The sequence below is a fragment of the Silurus aristotelis genome (genome assembly GCF_946808225.1).
Source record: "Silurus aristotelis genome assembly, chromosome: 19".
NCBI classification, from domain to species: domain Eukaryota; kingdom Metazoa; phylum Chordata; class Actinopteri; order Siluriformes; family Siluridae; genus Silurus; species Silurus aristotelis.
Window position 1 is genome coordinate 11,018,955 of NC_139592.1, and position 19,042 is coordinate 11,037,996.

Consider the following 19,042-nt stretch of genomic DNA (forward strand, 5'->3'; position numbering starts at 1 on the left):
TCTATCTATCTATCTATCTATCTACATCGTCCATCCATCCGTCCGTCCGCCCATCCATCCATTTAACCATCGTTAATGCAAAAGAAATAAACCTTTATTTACAGTCAGCTTGGACCATAATGTATGCGTCAGTGGGAAAGTTCATAAATGCTAAATAAAAATAATAATAAAAAATAATAATAATTTACGCACGTAAAAAGAAATAGCATAAACATTTTAACAGTTTGCTGGTGCAGGCTTTTATTTACAATCATTTATTGTATTTACAAATTATGTTTTCATTTAATCGTTATTTTCTAAGTGCAGAAATGTTTCCCTCTTGTGGTTGATCTAAATATTGTTCAAAGTTTTGAATGGAAAAGAGCATTTAATGACAATGAAAAATTGCAAATATATTTGCAAGATAGTCAATAGATCGAAATAGACTGACGTAAATTCAAGTATACAGATCGAATGCTTATGGGTTGAGTCTGCCGACTTTGTTATGATATTGAAAAACCCTCAATATCTATATGGAATACAGTAATAGCTAGTGAAAATAACCTTTATTTCATTTTCATACTTCATCAAGAAGCGATGTAATTATTTCAACGGATAAAATACGTTCTTATTTTAGGAAAATAGACACCTAAAATAATGCCTTCAGTGCATATATGAGTGACTTCATTCTTATATTCTTATAGACATGTAATTGCTGGGTAAAGGTTGAATCTCAAACAGTAACAAATCGGCTCGATATGTTGCTTCCTGCAGCGCGCGCGTCTAGGCAGCAATGCGCTATTTGGTATACAGCCAAACTCAAGCGCAAACAACACTTCCGCTTTCTCTCCATGGCAACTGCAGACACAGCTACCAAACTTTAGGGATGAAATTCGAGCGCTGACTGGTAACAGGTAAAAAAAAACTTTAAAAAAATTATATATTACATTACTAATCGCAAAGAAATAAAATAAAATCTATTGGTTTTTCTACCAGAACTGTGAATTATAACACCGCAGCCTGAAAATCCGACATATTCACTTACTGTAGATAGCTGAGCTAATAGCCGAAGGTTTAGCTGTTGACTTAACTGTTATTATAAACTGTTTTTATAAAAAAAAAAATTGGAAGAGTAATAAACAGTACTATGCAAAAAAGTTTATGATAAATATATTAATAGTTTTTTTTTATCAATTAACAAAATGGAAAGTTGATTAAAATAAAAAGAATGATTTCAAAAATAAACATGTCAATAGTTTCTTAATTAACAAAATGAAATGTAAATCAACAGAATTCTTACTTTTGCACACTTTGAACACTTTCACAAAATCAGGAATTTTGTAGGATCAGAGTCAGGTGTATGATTAACCAGTTATACCAAGCAGGTGCTAATAATCATTTATTTCATATGTAGGTTAAAAAACAGTCATTAACTAAAACAGAAATACTGTATAGGAGGCTCAAACCTGGGTAAGGAACAGCCAGAATCTACTGCTAAGGTGAGGTTGTGGAAGAAACGTTTATGTCACAGGTCCTACACCATGGCAGACTGAGCACAGCAACAAGACACAAGGTTTTGCAATCGGAATCTTGCCAAGGCAAATATTTCAAAGTAGACTGGGGTTTCATGAAGTCCTGTTCAAGCTATTTTGAAACAACACAAAGAATCTGCAAGTTTGAGGACCATAGATGCAGCGGTTGGCCAAAAAAACGTACACAAACAGGCACAACTTTATTATTAACAGCATTCACTTCATCAGCAATTTCAGCTACAGTAGCTCGTCTGTTGGATTGGATCACACGGGCCTGCCTTTGTTTCCCACGTTCATCAGTGTGCCTTGGCCACCCATGAACTTGTTGCCGGTTCACCACTGTTCCTTCCTTGGACCACTTTTGATAGATATTGACCCCTGCAAACTGGGAAACACCCTACAAGAGCTGCAGTTTTGGAGATGCTCTGACCCAGTCCTCTAGCCGTCACGATTTGGAGATTGTCAAACTCCTTACGATTGCCCATTTTTCCTGCTTTTAACACATCAACTTTGAGGACAAAATGTTCACTTGCTGCCCAATATATCCCACCCACTAACAGGTGCCATGTTGAAGAGATTCATGAAGATGAAGAGTCAGTGTTATTTATTCACTGGTCATAATGTTATAATGTCATAATGTTATGCCTGTTTGGTGTAAGGTAGCAAAGGAATGACACATCATTTTAGTTTTTCTTCGACATTGGAAGATGTCCAGCAGTTTCATCAGCAAAATACTGGTGGAAACCAGTGTGACCCAGGTCTGGCCAGAAGTTATCTTCATGGAAAAATTGCGAAAAAGCTATTACTTCAACATTGAATTGAGTCTAAGTGACTAAACTATACATGAAAACATATAAACTAAGTTGCAGAAAAATGGCAGCAGGTGCTCTACACTGATGAGTCAAATTCTAATATATTTGGCTGTAGCAGGAGGTAAGTTGTTTGCTGGCGGGCTGTTGAGTCGTACGTAATAGAGTGTCTGCAGGTAAAAGTGAAGCATGCTGGAGGTTTTCTGCAAGTGTGGGACTGCATTTTTACATATGGAGTTGGAGAAATATTCAGGATTAGTGGTGTCCTCAATGCTGAGAAATACAGGCAGATATTTATCCATCATGCAACACCATCACGGAGGAGTCGTTTTTTGTTCTGTAGCAGGAAAGCCACCACAAACATACAGCCAATGTCATTAAGAACTATCTTCAGTGTAGAAAAGATGTTCATTTATGTTCAATTTTGTTAATGAATAAAAATAAACTATTAAAACTATAAATCATTTTTGAAAGCATTCTTACTTTAAAGCATTTTCACACACCTGCCTAATATGTTTGCACCGTACTGTAACCATACTGTAACAATATTATTCTTTGATTTTGCTTACTCCAACCTTAAAATTATCTTTGAATTATTGTTTAGGTTCTCTCTCTCTCTCTCTCTCTCTCTCTCTCTCTCTCTCTCTCTCTCTCTCTCTCTCTCTCTCTCTCTTTCTCTCTCTCTCTCTCTCTCTCTCTCTCTCTCTCTATCTCTCTCTCTCTCTCAATCACACACACACACACACACACACACACACACACACACACACACACACACACACACACACACACACACACACACACACACACACACAGCTGCATCAGCGAAATTAAAAAGTAAAATTGTAATAGCTGTATTCAAAATATAATGTTTAAATGTAAACCAAATAGATGTATTTGCAGTATTGGCATAGATTGGTTGCAGCCATATTTTTTTTTTATACATCTTTCCCTTTAAAGGCATTAAACAAACAAACTTCTGCCAACTGCATCAGTTAAGGGAAAGGCTTGATAGTGGTTTAATGCAGTTTGCTTAGCACACAGCAGAAGGCTTTTTTTAAAAAAAGAAAAGAAAATCAGACATTTTCTTTTAAATAACATACAAAACAACAGCTAGCTACATTAATAATGAAGCACGAAACACTTCAGCCACACACACACATACAAACACATGCACTATTGGGCCAAATGTATGCAGACATCGTAACACTTGCACCCGAAATTGAGTCCTTCTCAAATAGTTCTCACAGTAGTTCTCTTGTATAGGTGGGGTAGCTGTTAACATGGGAGCTATGAATTCATAAAGAGTAGGAGCTTATTCACACTTTTGGAACTTTTTGAAAACCCAGGAATAAATGTTATGTTTTGATTACTGCTATTTCATCTTGAAACATTTCAAGAGGTTTCATGAATGACTCACATGTAGCCTTTGTGCATTCTGTTTTACCAGAAATTTTGTGTGCTGCTCTGAAATACAGCATAATGTCCATACTCTTGATATTTTGTTCTTATAATTTAAAGTGAGCTAACATTTTCTTTTATCTCAGTGTAGATTTGAAATGCCTACCTCATCAGCAGCATGTAAGGCTTCCCTAGAGGATGGGATAAAAAAGTTCCCTGTTCTACCCCCCATCCCAAGCCCTCCAGCCCAGGAAAACTCCAGCCTTCCTGGGCAGAGTGCGGCAGTACGGAGGAAACTTCTTCGCTACAGCAGGAGTAAACAACAGCAACATGAACTCCATAAAATTATGTAAGTGTTGCTTTCTTTAATAATAATAAAGCTAGCTGTTGTTTTGTATTTTATTAAAAGAACATTGTCAGATTTTCTTTTACCCTTCTGCTGTGTGCAAGGCTGTCATGCCTATATTATCACAAAATAAAACTTAATTTTGAAGAGGTTAAGTAGAAGTTTCTGATGCGATCTACAATGCTTTGTGGTGTCCAGCTTATATCAGGGAAGAAAAACATAAAAACACAAAGCGCAAAGTATGGCACGTTCTTCAGTTTAATAAAGGCAAGTATCTAGGCACACAGTACTAAGGCTGAGGTAAAACTATAACATTTTTGGTAATAAGAATCAGACAAGGAAAACCAGAGATGTGTTAATCCAGACAGTCACAAATACCAAGTACTCACATTTTCTTGATCTTACATACATTACACGAACACTAAAGCAATGTGTGTTAAGAAAAACAAGTTCAAGGCCCTATTTATATTAACAATGGCCATGTTCAATTAATTATAATAAGTGCCTCACCCCATAATCAATGCTGTTTTATATGGGGACATGATCTGTAATATAAATGCAAATGAGAAGTTTAGGAAAAAAAACATTGCATTTGTATATATATATATATATATATATATATATATATATATATATATATATATATATATATATATATATATATAATTCTTCATCATAAAACATTGAATACTTCATCATTACCACTCCAGGCCTTAATGGCACGTCTTAGCATCATTATTGCGGTGCCTTTTTGTGAATGGTGGGGTGGGGGAAGCAAGCGATAAGGATCACACACCCGGACATTTTTTGTATTAATGAGTGTGTGCTCTCTTGCAGTGAGCAGTAAGAAGATAAAAGGGGCATGAGAGCAGAGTTGGGGGGTCGAGAGGAGCCTTTTGTAGATGTAGACATGTGTGCGTGAAGTTTATCACTAAAGAGTAAACGTAAAATGCAAAATAAAGCCAGTTCTCTGATGGACTTGTTGCCTGCCTCCATTTTCTTCCACAGTCATCAAACATGGCAAAATAAAAAGTACAATTCCAACATGCATTGCAACAATCCTAAAAGATTTAGTGCTCAACTACACTTTTACACTTACAATTAAATGTTTTATCTTCTCAGCAATTACTTCCCATTCTCCAAGATGTTGAGAGGCTTTAGTAATGTTTCTCAGTAATTGTTTAATGATATGTGTACATATTATTATGATATATGACCTAGTGCAGGTATCAGGGTAAGCTAAAGAAAACAGTCGAGTGAGTATGATTTTCAGCCTGGAAATGGCCCCTTCGCCACTAAAAAGTGTGAGTTCTCAGTTGTTTCAGAGTACTCACTTAGGTAGGCTTCTTAGGTCAACAGACCAATTAGTACACAGGTGAAAAGGGCTCTGCTTTGAAACTGCTCCCGTGAATCCACTGTGGCAAAATAATTAGTCAGCTCACTGGTACTGTTTTGGACAGTCACTGGACCCAGATACTTCAGCTCACTGTCCTTGGTAGGATTCAGGCTTTGTATCATTACCTGCTGATTAGGCATAAAATAATGTGTTGGCTTAGGAAGAGTTAGTGAGACATCAGCACGAATAGAATACAATTTTTCAACTAGGGCAGAAACATAGATTTTCACCAACCCTTCCAGGTCACATGAGGAAGAAACGCCAGTACAACCCATTTACATTTACATTTGAGGCATTTAGCAAATGCTCTTATCCAGAGCGACGTACAAAAGTGCTTTGAGTCTCTAGTAATGAATAAATCTACACTGGTACGCCAGATTACAAACTAATATAAATATAACTCTTGAATTCTACAAATTTGGAAAGTGCTAATTTAAGTGTTTCAGGAAGAGGTAGGTCTTCAGTCGTCGCTTGAAGATAGTCAGGGACTCTGCTGTACGGACACCTAGGGCCCTTGACCCATGGGGTCAGGAAAAGCTTGCAGAGCTTAAACTTTTAACTTTTAAAAGGTAGCAGTGTAGTTGTTGAAAATAAAGTCATTCTTATCTCTGTGAGAACTGCCGGGAGAACAACAGTCCAATTTCAAAACATTACACGTAATGCATTTCTTAATGGTTCGATTGGATCTCCCTACAACACGAGCTGACTGAGGGTGATAGCGAATAATAAAATGCATTTAAATTTTAAGAGTTTAGCCAACATTTATGTTAATAACTTAGTCACATTAGGAATATCACAACCTAGGAGTCCGTTGGTCTAAGGGTGATATCCCGAGGACATATTGACTGTGACTCCCAGGACCTGGAAGAACAACTTCCACACATGGGATGTGAACTGGGGTCCCCGGTTGGACACGATTTCCTCTGGGAGGCCGAAGTTCCGAAAGACGTGATGGAACAACGCCTCGGCATTCTCTAGTGCTGTGGGCAGACCACGGAGGGGGACCAGCTTGCAGGCCTTAGAAAAGCAGTCCATCGCTACGAGGACGCAGGTGTTACCATCCGAACAGGGCAGATTGGTAATGAAGTCAATCCCCAGGTGTGACCACGGCCGTTGCAGGATAGGCAGGGGGACCAGCTTTCCTGCAGGCAAATGCCGTGGTCTCTTTGAGATGGCACAGATAATGGCAGACTTGGACAAATCGGGAGACCTTCCCGCTCATTCTGGGCCACCAGTAGCATGCTTGGGTTAAAAAAAGGTTTTGTCTTCTCCCCGGGTGGCCTGAACCTGGGCCTTTATAAATCAACGTTAGCAGGGACTGACGGCATGGCCAGGAATGAAGATCCTTCCTAAATGGAAGCTGGGGATCCAGGTGTCATAGGAGGGGGGCGACACTGAATCACCTCTTCAGCTTTTGGAAGGCTTCCTTGGCCTCTGGGGTTTACATAATGGTCTTGGCCTTCCGATTCAGCAGAGAGGTGAGCGGGGTGGTGACCAGACTACAGCCCTGGATGAACCAGCGGTAGAAGTTAGTAACCCCAGGAAGTGTTGGAGCTCCTTGGTGGTGCTGAGGCCGGGCCAGTCCCGCACCACCTTCACCTTAATCTTGTCCATCCATATCCCAGACGGGCTAATCACATATCCCAAGAACTGCACCTCTTACCGGTGGAACTGGTAAGGTGGAGGTGATGGTCCCTTAAGCGCTCCAGGACTTGGGTGACATGGCCACGGTGTTCGATCGGGTCTCGGGAGAAAATGAGGATGATCTATGTAGATTGTCATGCATTTATGAAGGAACGGTCTAAACACCTCATTCATGAAGGTCTGGAACACCGCGGGGGAGATGGACAGGCCATATCTTGCGGTACTCATAGTGACCAGAGGGGATAATGAAGGCAGTCTACCACTCGTCCCCCTGGCGGATGCGCACCAGATTATAGGCACTGTGAAGATCCAGTTGTGTGAAGATCCGGAAAATCTCCACCCCCGGGGAGTTTGTAGGCTGCTAGGGGAATCGGGTTAGGGTGTGGACGGGGTAGGTGATCCACACACTGCTCTCTGCACGGGGGGCTCCACTCGAGGATATCACAGGGGTTCCATGAGCACTTGGGGGAGTGTTTTGCCAGCCAGGGTCGACCCAGTATAATGCTTGCTGTGGAGTTCTCCAGAACGAGAAACCGGATCTCTTTGCAATGGAAAAGGCTGACCTGGAGGATGACCACCGGGGCACAGTTCTTCACCCAGCCACGCCCTAAGGGTCTCCCTTGGATGATTTGGACGGCCAGCTCTCGCGTCCCTCGCTCAAGGCGCAGCTGGAGCTGGTCTAGGCAATCCTGGGAAATATATTGGGCCACGGAGCCGAAATCAACAAGGGCAGAGACAAAAATGGAGAGCGTGGGGGCTACCAGTGTGACTGGGAGTTTAGAGAGATGGGTGATTTCAGAGGTGAAGTCGACTGTACTCACCGCGGGGCGTGGGGGTCTGGCTGGACACTGGGAAATGAACTGGCCATGATCACCACAATACAGGCATGCTCCGGTCGCGAGGCGGCACTCTCTCTTTCTCTTCGACAGCCGATGGGATCTGACCTGCATGGGTTCGGGCTCCAGAGTGGAAAAGATGGAGGGGGGAGGAGCAGGTTCCCTCTCTGGAAACCGACAAGCCGCCAGGCGCTGGGAAATGCAGATGGACCGCTGAACTGTTTTGTTCCCATCGCTGGTGGCTGCTAGGGTGCGGAAGCGGAAGCTGTAATCCGTCAGTTGAGAAGACCCTTGGCACAGATTGAACAGCTGATTTGCCGTGGTGAGGGCCCCAGTGGCGGTGCAGAAAACGTGAAGTGGTTAGCGAATAGTGCGTAAGACGTAGTTATGGCTTTATTGGCGCTCCATATCACCTTCGCCCAGGCCAGTGCCTTCCCGGTGAGTAAGGAGATGAGAAACGCCACCTTGGATCGATCGGAGGAGAACTTGTGCGGCTGCATTTCAATGTAGAGGTTGACCTGCAGGAGGAAGCCATTGCACTTGGCTGCGTCTCTGGAATTTGAAGCCGGAGGAGCCATTGGGCTGCTGAAGGTGGGTTGTGGAACTTTGCTGGTGGCGGCCGGCACAAAAGCCCCCCGGAGAGCGGCAGCGAGTTCCTTGATGGGATCAGAAACAGAACCCGGTTACGGATCAATTGAGGTGATTGTTCGGTATCGGTATTGGTTTGCGGGAGAACCCTCTGTCTCTGGGCCTATACACTTTGTGAACGTGGGGGGTGAGACCGCAGGGCCAAACAGGAGGACCTATATTGGTAAGCTTCATCCCAAAAGCAAACTTTAGGAATGTCCTGTGCCTCCAGAAGGATAGATATGTGGAAGTATACGCTCTTTAGATCTAACGTGACAAACCAGTCCTCGGACCTAAACTGAGACACGACCTGCTTGAGGGTGAGCATCCTGAACCTGAGACTCATTAGCTCATTACTTCTTGTTCCAGGACCAGAGCCTGCTTGGGTCCCACCAGTGTGGGACACACCCCATCGACCGTGCACAGGACCCACTGAGACACGTCTGGCAGGCTTTCCCAGGCTGCCAGGAAATTTCTAAAGGGAACCAGTCTCTCGAGACTGGCCTCTGACCCGACCAGAGCGGCTGGAGCTACGAAACCGGGCAGAGGTGGAGGAGGAGGACGCCCGCTTGAGGTGGCTGTGCCCAGAAGCATATTCTGTGGCAGGGTTAACAGCTCAACCTTCTGGTGGTGCTGAGCAGGGACAGGCACCGTATAATGAGGTGTATGATAGCATACAGCGAGACGTGTGGTGAAGAGGCAGGCCGCATATGGGTTGTCCCAGGATCTGGAGACCTCAGTGTGCAGATCAGGAAAAAAAGCAGACCCTGGCATGGAGGAAGTGACGCTGCCTGCCTCAGCAACAGCGGGGCCAGAGCCGCAAGGGAAAACACCCTCCTCCAAGAGTGCTCTCTGGGGGCGGAGCAACCGCAAAGAAATGCAAGCACAAAGTGCGAAACTTTCTTAGGAACCGATCTAACCTGCTCCGCTACCAAGCAAGTGACACATGGACTGTGCTTTGTGAACAGTCGGAACGATCGAATGAGGAATGAAAGTCAGAAGGAGTAAGGAAGAGTACATGTGTGTGAATGAAAGGGAGGGCAGTGGAGAGGTGCGGTTGCAGGGAGAAGAGGTGGTGAAGGTGGATGAGTTAAGGTACCTGGGGTCAACAGTGCAAAGTAATGGAGAGTGTGTTAGAGAATTAAAGAAAAGTGTGCAGGATGGAGTAAGTGGAGAAGAGTGGCAGGAGTGACTTGATAGAGAAGGGTATCTGCAAGAGTGAAAGGGAAAGTTTTTAGGACTGTGGTGAGACCTGCTATATTGTGTGGTATAGAGACAGTGTAATTGACTTAAATACAGGAGGTGGAGCTGGAGGTAGCAGAGCTGAAGATGTTGAGATTTTAATTGGGAGTAACGAGATGGACAGGATTAGGAACAAGTTTATAAGAGGGACAGCGCATGTAGGACGTTTTAGGGACAAAGTGAGAGAGGCCTGATTGAGATGGTTTGGACATGTGCAGAGGAGGGACATGGTATATCGGTAGGAGAATGCTGAGGATGGAGCCAAGAAATTGGTTTATGGATGTGGTGAAAGTTGACATGCAGGTAGTTGATTTGAAAAAGACACAGTAGTAGACAGAGTAGTATAGAGACGAATGATCTGCTATGGCGACCCCAATGTGACCAGGCAAAAGAAGAAGAAGATTCTATTTCTAAAATCATTAAAGATTGTACCATTAAACCTGGTGCCAGAAATGCTATGCTGTAGGATTTTCTACAAACTATTTTAATTTGTTGGGACAGTATTATAATATCTAACTAATAATAGCCCTTACTATTAAAATTTTTTTTCACATTCACATTTTTTTAGGGTTGCGAATGCAGTAGAAGTCTATAAAAAGGCCAAGGACACAACCTCAATCGATTCTTCATACTGTGAACCTGAATTTCCCCCAACAGTAATAAATACATTTTAAATACATTCACATTATATATTATTTTTACTCCTTGATTTTTACTGCTCTCAAACACAAAACATTTTTTACAGATGATGAGCGAAGCAAGAAAACAGCATGTATGTACATTTGATTCTGTTTATTACAGTACACCATAGATTTTGCAGTCTTTAGCAATTTCTTTTTTCACCCTGGCAACATCTTTCCATGTTACATGTGTGTAGATGAACTCCATGTTTCTAAAGCAGTGTGTCGAAAGTAGACCCATTGTACCCATTCAGCAGCAGTGGATGGACAACATATTAAGCCTAATACCACCTCAGCTTTGCTTAGGTCCTGGAAGAACCGAGCTGTTGGAGGAATTATGCAAGGAAGTCGGTGAGAACTTCTGTAGCACCATGGTGAAGTTCACAGGTGAGCTGTAAAAATATGCTACAGGAAATCATTAAGAAAGTTGCATATTACTATTATGTGATTATAGTTATTAGGCTGTTTAACTGATCACTTGAATGAAGTTCAATCCAAACCTATGTAATAAAAAAATAAAAAACAAGTACATCTACAAATAATGTCAACATAGAATTCAATTCTTTTGTTTGACTTTAATGAATAGCCAGAATATTATTGTACAAATTTAAACAATCAACCTGATACATAATTAGTTAAATAAAGTTTATTCTTACAATTAATTTTTTATTCTTTAGTTGAAAACATCCTTCAAAAGCGACAGGTGTCTACAGATGCTCTCTTACAAAATCCACGTCCACCCAAGTGAGTCTAATAATTCATCCTTAAACCCCAACAAAGACATAAATATGGATTTTTAAATTTATATCACTGATTAGAATTGTTTCCACTTTTAGAACTTTAGATTTCAGCAGGCCATTGCATAGCAGCTTTAAGAGAAGTCGAAAGAAGATAAAAGAGAACTTGCACATCCTACACCCAGTAATGAAAGTCATTTTGGAAACCTGTCACATAACATTTTCTCAGCTGCTTCTGGTTGATCTCTCAGACTGCAGGTATTGCTTTTTCTGTTTGTCGCTCACATTTCAAATATTAGAATAGTTATTGTTTTATAGAAGTCACAGATTTAGTAAATCTAGAAAATATCCTGGTAGGTTGTGTGCTCATTTACATCTAGTGGCAATGTACTGCATGATGTCCAATTTTAATTCTGGGAAGTAGGAGGTAACCAGAGCACCTGGAGTAAACCAAACACTGGGTGGTGTGAAATTCCACACCAAAAAATTGGCCTCAGAATGGAGCTTGAAACTGTAAAGCAGCAATATAAATGCTTTGATTAAAAGCACTGTAGCCCTCTTCTAATATTTTAAGTATATTAAAATTATATCATATTCATCCTATCAAAAATATCAGAAATAATTAGGTTTCCAAATCAAACTGCTTTATTTCTTGGTAAGCCATAAAAGTTTACAAACTTTTAGGTATAAGTCTTTATATTTGACTCGCTACATCAGCAAGAAATAATCAACTCTTGGGCTTATGGTAAAATATTGTGTATTGTCTATCAACTGTAACTGTAAAGGCATGTGTTTTAAGATATTTAACAATGCAACATTTCAGCAAATAATGTTTTTCTTGTAAAATGCAGATATGACATTTCAAAACTGCAAATGTGAAATATTTTTTCTTTCTGAATGAAAGATTTATTCTTTTGGGCCATTTAAGCTTTTGATTTGTAAAATTTTCAACCGTGTTTGTGAAATAAAGGTCCACAGGGCCCGTGGACTGTTACCACCTAAAAAACAAAGTGTCTGTGGAGTGTGAGAAGATTGAGAAGAAGCTCATGAGCACATGGTTTCCAAAGATTATTCACTTGTTTATCAGAAATGCCACAGTGCAACAAATTGAAGGAGAAAAGCTTGATGCCTTTTATATCTGTGTTTCAACACTTCTCTCTAACCAGGTGAGTCTTGGAAGTTTAAAAAAGTTGTCTATAGTCTGGATGAGATATAAAAGTGCCAATTATTTTCCATTTTGTAGCTAAAGGCTCTGATTGAGAAAAGTGTGGAGGCATTTGTCAGTCTGTTTGAACCACTCAACAAGCAGAAGCTTCTCTTCTTCAAGATGGACTTGACCTTTGATGATGAAAAGATGGACTTCTATCCTAGCTTTCAGGATCTGGAGGAATCTGTGCTAGATATTCTTCACTCAATCATCAATACTTTGCAGGTGTGCAAAGGTTATGTTTAATTAACTTTACCATCTTTACATTATTTAAGCAATGTATTTTTAACAGGGTGAGTTAATTAAAAAACATTAACCTTAAATGAAAATAAATGAAAAATTCACAAAAGTATAGAGCTGTTTATTATTATTATTATTATTATTATTATTATTATTATTATTATTATTATTATTAATATTATTATCAATATTGTTTTTTTGGTTATTTTTTTTACATTATCTTAATTTGTTTAATGCAATTGTTTAAGAACTTAATGAGTATCTTACCATTCCACAGAAAGTCCAGACTATTCAATCCTGGCTTGATGAGGACAGTAGTTCAGTGGTTGATGCTAAACTGGCAGACCACGTTGTCACTTTGGCACAGACTTCTTTGAGGAATGCTGTTCGCAAAAACCTAGAGGCACCTATGAAACACTTTCAGTATTATTGTGAGATTTTTGCACTTTTTTATTTTAGTCTTAATACCACATATCTAAAAAAAAATGTTGGCATAAAATGTGGTATAATCAAATATTTATGTTAATTACTACAATTGTTTATGATTACCTGCTTATTGATTTACTCCAAAATGTTTTTTTTTCTGTAGTTGACAACTATGGTTGGCTAGTGAATGGGAGTGCACAGAATCTGGTAGAGACATTTATGGAGGAAGAGCACAGTTTTGAACAGTATATTGAGGTAAATGCCCATACACCGACCAGGCATAACTATATGGTCGCCTGTCTGATAGTGTGTTGGTCCCCCTTTTGCTGCCAAAACAGTCCTGAACCATCAAGCATTAACAGCATTAACAGTTTCAGCTACAGTAGCTCGTCTGTTGAACACACGGGCCAGCCTTCGCTCCAGACGTTTATCAATGAGTCTTGGCCTCCCATCACCCTGTCGCCGGTTCATCACTGCTCCTTCCTTGAACCCTTGCAGACCAGAAACATCCCACATCTTTGTCATACCAATTTTTGGCCCATTTTTTTCTGCTTCTGACAAATAAAGTTTGAGGACAAAATGTTATTTGCTTCCTAATAAATCCAACCCACTAACAGGTGCCATTTTGAAGAGATAATCAGTGTTATTTACCTCACTGGTCATAATGTTATGCCTGGTCGGTGTATAACATGGCTTCAATTAGAGTATTTTAATGTGTAATGTGTTGCAGTGCATCTGACTGTGCTGTTATATCTTAGCAAGTGGAGGTGTTCCGTGCACTGTCCAAAGAGGTTTCTAGTCTCCCCTCCGTGGTTCATTTTGACATGATCCGCTTGGACTGCGAGGAACTCAAACAAGGGCTGTCAAAGAAAGCACAGACTTTTGCTCACATCCTTGTGGAGCAACTGGTCAGCACACACCGTGAACAATGTCTTCAGTAAGTCTACATAGACATCTTAGCATCTTGTCCTTAATTAATAAATTTTTGTATTCGGTTTATCAAACAAAATATGATGTGGAAAAACTTTTGTATTGATTTTTTTTTAGAATCTGTAAAGAATTTGAGACCATTCGGGAAAATGCTATAAAAAAACCAAACACAACAGAAGACATGACAGAGTTGATTGCGTATATTGGTCATGCAAAGAGCAAGGGAATTGAAGAGCTCGACAGTAAGATAATGGTGAGCACTTAACATTTTATTTTTATCTACACGGAATACAACTACAAAAACAATAACAGGAGTAATCAATATTTTTCTAGGAAGTGCTCCATAGATTAAATTACCTACTGGATGTACACATATTTGATACAGAAGACCTGGAGATTCATTCAGCATTACTGCTGTGGCCACAAAACATTAATCCAATTTTTGAGCTCAGCGCTGAGGTAATGTTTGCACATCAGTATTACTTCACATTTGGCCACATTTAGATTTAATCTGAGACAAATCTAAGTATTGTAGGCTATGCAATTCTCTCCCACTCATAGTTCTTGTGGTTCTGTGGTATAGGTGTTAGAAAATGCCAAGCAGAAAGGAGAGCAGGAGCTGCTGGGCAGGAGGGAGAAGCTGATCCTGGAGCTGGAGAAAATTGCCAGGAGGACTGAGGAGTTTGCAGAATGCTCAGAGCTTGAATTGATGCAACAGGTAAAAACTACATAACACCTATAAAAGAGGTTTCCTAATCATTAGAAGAGCTTCTTAAATGATAATGACAACACCCACCCAATTCTATTTGTTCAGTATGTGACAGATGTAAGAACAATGCAAAAAAGGCTTCAGGAGATCGAGGAGTCAATTGTCTTCATCAACAAAGAAGAGGCTTTGTACAACTGGGACCTAACTGTTTTTCCAGAGGTTGATATAATCAAAGAGAACATTGAGCCATATCAAAAGCTGTTTGGACTTGTACTAAAATGGCAGCGCAGTGAGAAGAGGTTTGTTCAATCATTAATGTATTGTTTACTTAAGTCTTTTTTACAAGAAGATGCAGTATTTTTACTTTTAGATTGTTATGGACTTAATTACTATGTCTAACTAAATGCATACCTATGTGTGTATTTTCTTTTATCTCTGATCATAGATGGATGGATGGTTCATTTTTAGATTTAAATGGTGAAAGCATTGAATCAGAAGTGGATGAGTTTCTTCGAGAAATATACAAGAGTCTAAAGTTTTTCCAGCAGAAAGAGAAGAAGGCTGAGCAAGAGAAAGGGACCATGGTAACTGTAAAGATGCAGGCTGGAGAAGACGATGAAAACAAACAGGAGAGTACTAGTGCTGCAATCTGCTGCAAAGTCATGGAGCAAATAAAAGAATTCAAGGTGCACAATGTCTAATTTCTGTAGATTATATGTCTGTTCATTTCTTGTCTCAAATAACTCATTCCTCTTTAATATTTCTGTTCAAAGGACTACATCCCAACAGTGTCCATACTGTGTAATCCTGGAATAAAAGTACGGCACTGGGAACAGATGTCAGAAATTGTGAATTATGACATGATGCCCAACTCAGGCACCACATTGCGTAAAGTCCTAAAACAGAACCTCACGTCTTACATGGAGCAGTTTGAGACCATTAGTGCTGCTGCCAGCAAAGTGAGACACTCGATGAATAGCACATTCTGCATTATTTTGTACATATTCCTCTTTACAGCAGCCATGTATCTCAGCTTAACTTTAAAATTATTACTTTAATTATTTCAAGATATACTTTTAGATAAATTATTAATACAGTTTTTCTTGGTATATCTAGGAATTCTCTTTGGAGAAGGCCATGCAGAATATGGTGGAGGCATGGGATGCTATGTCTTTCCATCATCATGCATATAGGGAGTCTGGTGTATCTATCCTTACTGCAGTTGATGAAATTCAGTCCATGTTGGATGACCAGATAGTGAAAACCCAGACTATGAGGGGTTCCCCCTTTATCAAGCCTTTTGAGGCAGAGATCAAGGTAATTTGGCCCTGTTTGTCCTCATATTGCACATTTCTGTATGAAAATGATCTTTGCATTTACAGTATCTCAGAGAAGTGAGTACACCTCTCAATTTTCAACAACCATTTTTAAATATATCCTTGATGGGCAATAATATAGAAATGAAAATTGAATATACTTTAGAGTAGTCCATGTGCAACTTGTATAGCAGTATAGATTTACTTTTTCTTCTTCTTCTTTTGGCTTCTCCCATTAGGGGTTGCCACAGCAGATCATCCTTCTCCATACCCCCCCCTGTCCTCTACATCAAACTTTCAAACCAGCTACCTGCATGTCTTCCCTCACCACATCCATAACCTCCTCCTTGGCCTTCCTCTTTTCCTCCTACCTGGTGGCGCCATTCTCAGCATTCTCCTACCAGTATACCCCATGTCCCTCCTCTGCACATGTCCAAACCATCTCAAGCAGTATAGTTTTACTAGCTGTATAAATATAATAGCTGTATGTTGAGTAATTTTTAGAGAACAATAAAGCAGTATAGATTTACTAGTTGTATAGATAGAATAGCTGTATGTTAAGTAATTTTTAGAAGACAGTAAAGCAGTATGAATTTACTGTCCTCTATAAATAACTCAACATACAGCTATTATAGTATAAATAACTGGCAACAAAAGTGAGTACACCCTAAGTGAACATATCAAAACTGTGTACAAAGTATCAATATTTTGTGTGAGCACCATTGTTTTCTAGCACTGACTTAATCCTCCTGGGCATGGAATTCAGAAACCTTTTCCACTCTTGCTCAAAAGGGTTCAGGTCTGGAGACATACTTGGCCAATCCATCACCATCACCATCAGCTTTCTCAGCAAGGCAATTGTCATCTTGTATTTGGGGTTGTTATTATGTTGGAAAAGTGCCTTCGGCCAAATTTCTGAAGGAAGAGCATCATGTTCTGCTTCACAGTACATGTTGGAATCCATGTTTCCCTCAATGAACCACATTTACCCAGTACCAGCAGCACTCATGCAGCCCCAGACCATGATACTACCACCACCATGCTTGACTGTAGGCAAGACACCATCTGTGCCAAACAAGGTTATCTTAGTCTTATATAATAATCAGACCACAGGACATTGTTCCAGTAATTCATACTAATGGACAGGTTGTCTTCAGCAAACTGTTTGTGGGCTTTCTTATGAGCCAGCTTTACACTTTTATGTGTCTGTATTTTGAAGCCAGCATCTAGACTTGATGCACAGCATGAGGACTCAACTTTTTTGATGGACTTAGAATACCTGTGTATGACTCTGGCCACTGTACTGTAACTCAGTTTCAGGGTGTTGCTGAACTTTTTATAGCCTCGGCCATCTTTGTGGAGAGCAAAAATTCTAATTCTCAAATCCTCAGAGAGCTCTTTGCCATGTTGAACATCTTATGTTCAGTATGAGAAAATTGCATTCAAAGCACCAAATTTTAAATGCTCTAATACAAGGTACACAAATTTGTATGGTCCTGTCAAGCAGACAAAAACATGTACACGAATGAATAGAGCATGTGACTTACCATGGGTAATTGACATACAGCTGTTATCACTTAGGGTGTACTCACTTTTGTATGGTATTCTATGGTATGGTATGGTGTAGATCTGCTGCATTGTCTATATCTTAATTCTATGGCCAATAAAAAATATTTCAATCACTGTTGCTGCTTAGGCATGGGAGGAACGTTTGATCCATATCCAGGACACCATAGATGAGTGGCTGAAGGTGCAGGTCCAGTGGCTCTACTTGGATCCTATCTTCAGCTCACAGGATATCATGCAGCAGATGCCTGAAGAGGGACACTTATTCCAGATAGTGGACAAACATTGGAAGGAAGTTATGAGACACTGTGTAGAAGACCCAAAGGTAATGGTAACATGTCGGTATTACTATGACATCAACTTGTTTTTTTTTACTTGCTACTTTTTTAATTTCCAATTGGGTTCACTATTTTCACATACTTTTAAAACTTGAGCACAGTGATTTTGTGTGTTGCAGGTTTTACCAGCAACTTCACTACCTGGCTTACTTAAGAAGCTTCAGGACTCAAATGACCTTCTGGACAAAATTATGAAGGGATTAAATGCATACCTTGAGAAGAAAAGATTATTCTTTCCACGGTAGAAGGCTTGTTTGTATTTGTAAAGAGTTTGTATTTCAAGCTATATTCATTTATCAGCATATTGACAAAACTGACCCCGAAATGGAACTTTTTGCTTTATTTTTTAATCCCTCAGTTTTTTCTTCCTGTCAAATGATGAAATGTTGGAGATCCTCTCTGAAACCAAGGACCCTCTGCGTGTACAGCCTCACCTGAAGAAATGCTTTGAGGGCATTGCCAAGCTGGATTTTCTGCCCAACTTAGATATCCAGGCCATGTATAGTAGTGAGGGTGAGCGAGTGGGCCTGATTCAGCTTATCTCCACTTCAGAGGCACGGGGAGCAGTGGAGAAGTGGCTTTTGCAGGTGGAGGATGTAATGCTGCGTAGTGTTAGGGATGTAATTAACCGTGCAAGACAGGTGAGAAATTGTATACAAATGTATAATGTTATTACTCAAGACAAAATCTTTTAGGCAAATGTGTTGAATCTGTAAAAAATATATGTATATACAGTCTCCTGAAAGTAATTTCAGTTTTGATTTTGCTATACACTAAACCCTGATATTTGTGTTTGAGATCAATAGGTAAAATTGAGACAGTAGATTTTTCATTTTATGATATTGACAGTACATCTAGATTTGTAAAGCAATTTAGAACGTCACCTTTGGGTTTCAGATCACCCAGTCTTAGGGTGAGCAAAATAATTGGAACAGACAAAAGTAGTTTATCGTGAATAACACTTCAAATTTGGTTGCATATTTTTTGCTTGCAATAAATGCATCGAACAGTTTCTTCCCTCAGCCTGTTCTTAAGGGGAAACGAACGCTTATTTGGGTAATGTCTGATGATTGATTTGACT

At 40.0% G+C, this 19,042-nt stretch overlaps 1 protein-coding gene across 1 annotated transcript in view; it reads left to right on the forward strand.

Moving 5' to 3' along the window:
- The first annotated feature begins 850 nt into the window (after positions 1-850).
- LOC310741802 (dynein axonemal heavy chain 12-like) overlaps positions 851-19,042 on the forward strand; it is a 34,872-nt gene continuing 16,680 nt past the window's right edge. Inside the window, exons 1-22 of the mRNA XM_083570065.1 lie at positions 851-893; positions 3,873-4,070; positions 10,381-10,468; positions 10,558-10,584; positions 10,690-10,879; positions 11,170-11,236; positions 11,329-11,487; positions 12,200-12,395; positions 12,473-12,661; positions 12,954-13,107; positions 13,266-13,357; positions 13,861-14,039; positions 14,150-14,285; positions 14,366-14,491; positions 14,616-14,750; positions 14,847-15,040; positions 15,187-15,427; positions 15,515-15,700; positions 15,858-16,058; positions 17,754-17,948; positions 18,081-18,202; positions 18,320-18,602. Of these exons, the coding sequence (XP_083426191.1) occupies positions 3,880-4,070; positions 10,381-10,468; positions 10,558-10,584; positions 10,690-10,879; positions 11,170-11,236; positions 11,329-11,487; positions 12,200-12,395; positions 12,473-12,661; positions 12,954-13,107; positions 13,266-13,357; positions 13,861-14,039; positions 14,150-14,285; positions 14,366-14,491; positions 14,616-14,750; positions 14,847-15,040; positions 15,187-15,427; positions 15,515-15,700; positions 15,858-16,058; positions 17,754-17,948; positions 18,081-18,202; positions 18,320-18,602 (3,351 nt within the window). The 5' untranslated portion in view covers positions 851-893; positions 3,873-3,879. The remainder of the gene's footprint in view (positions 894-3,872; positions 4,071-10,380; positions 10,469-10,557; positions 10,585-10,689; positions 10,880-11,169; positions 11,237-11,328; positions 11,488-12,199; positions 12,396-12,472; positions 12,662-12,953; positions 13,108-13,265; positions 13,358-13,860; positions 14,040-14,149; positions 14,286-14,365; positions 14,492-14,615; positions 14,751-14,846; positions 15,041-15,186; positions 15,428-15,514; positions 15,701-15,857; positions 16,059-17,753; positions 17,949-18,080; positions 18,203-18,319; positions 18,603-19,042) is intronic.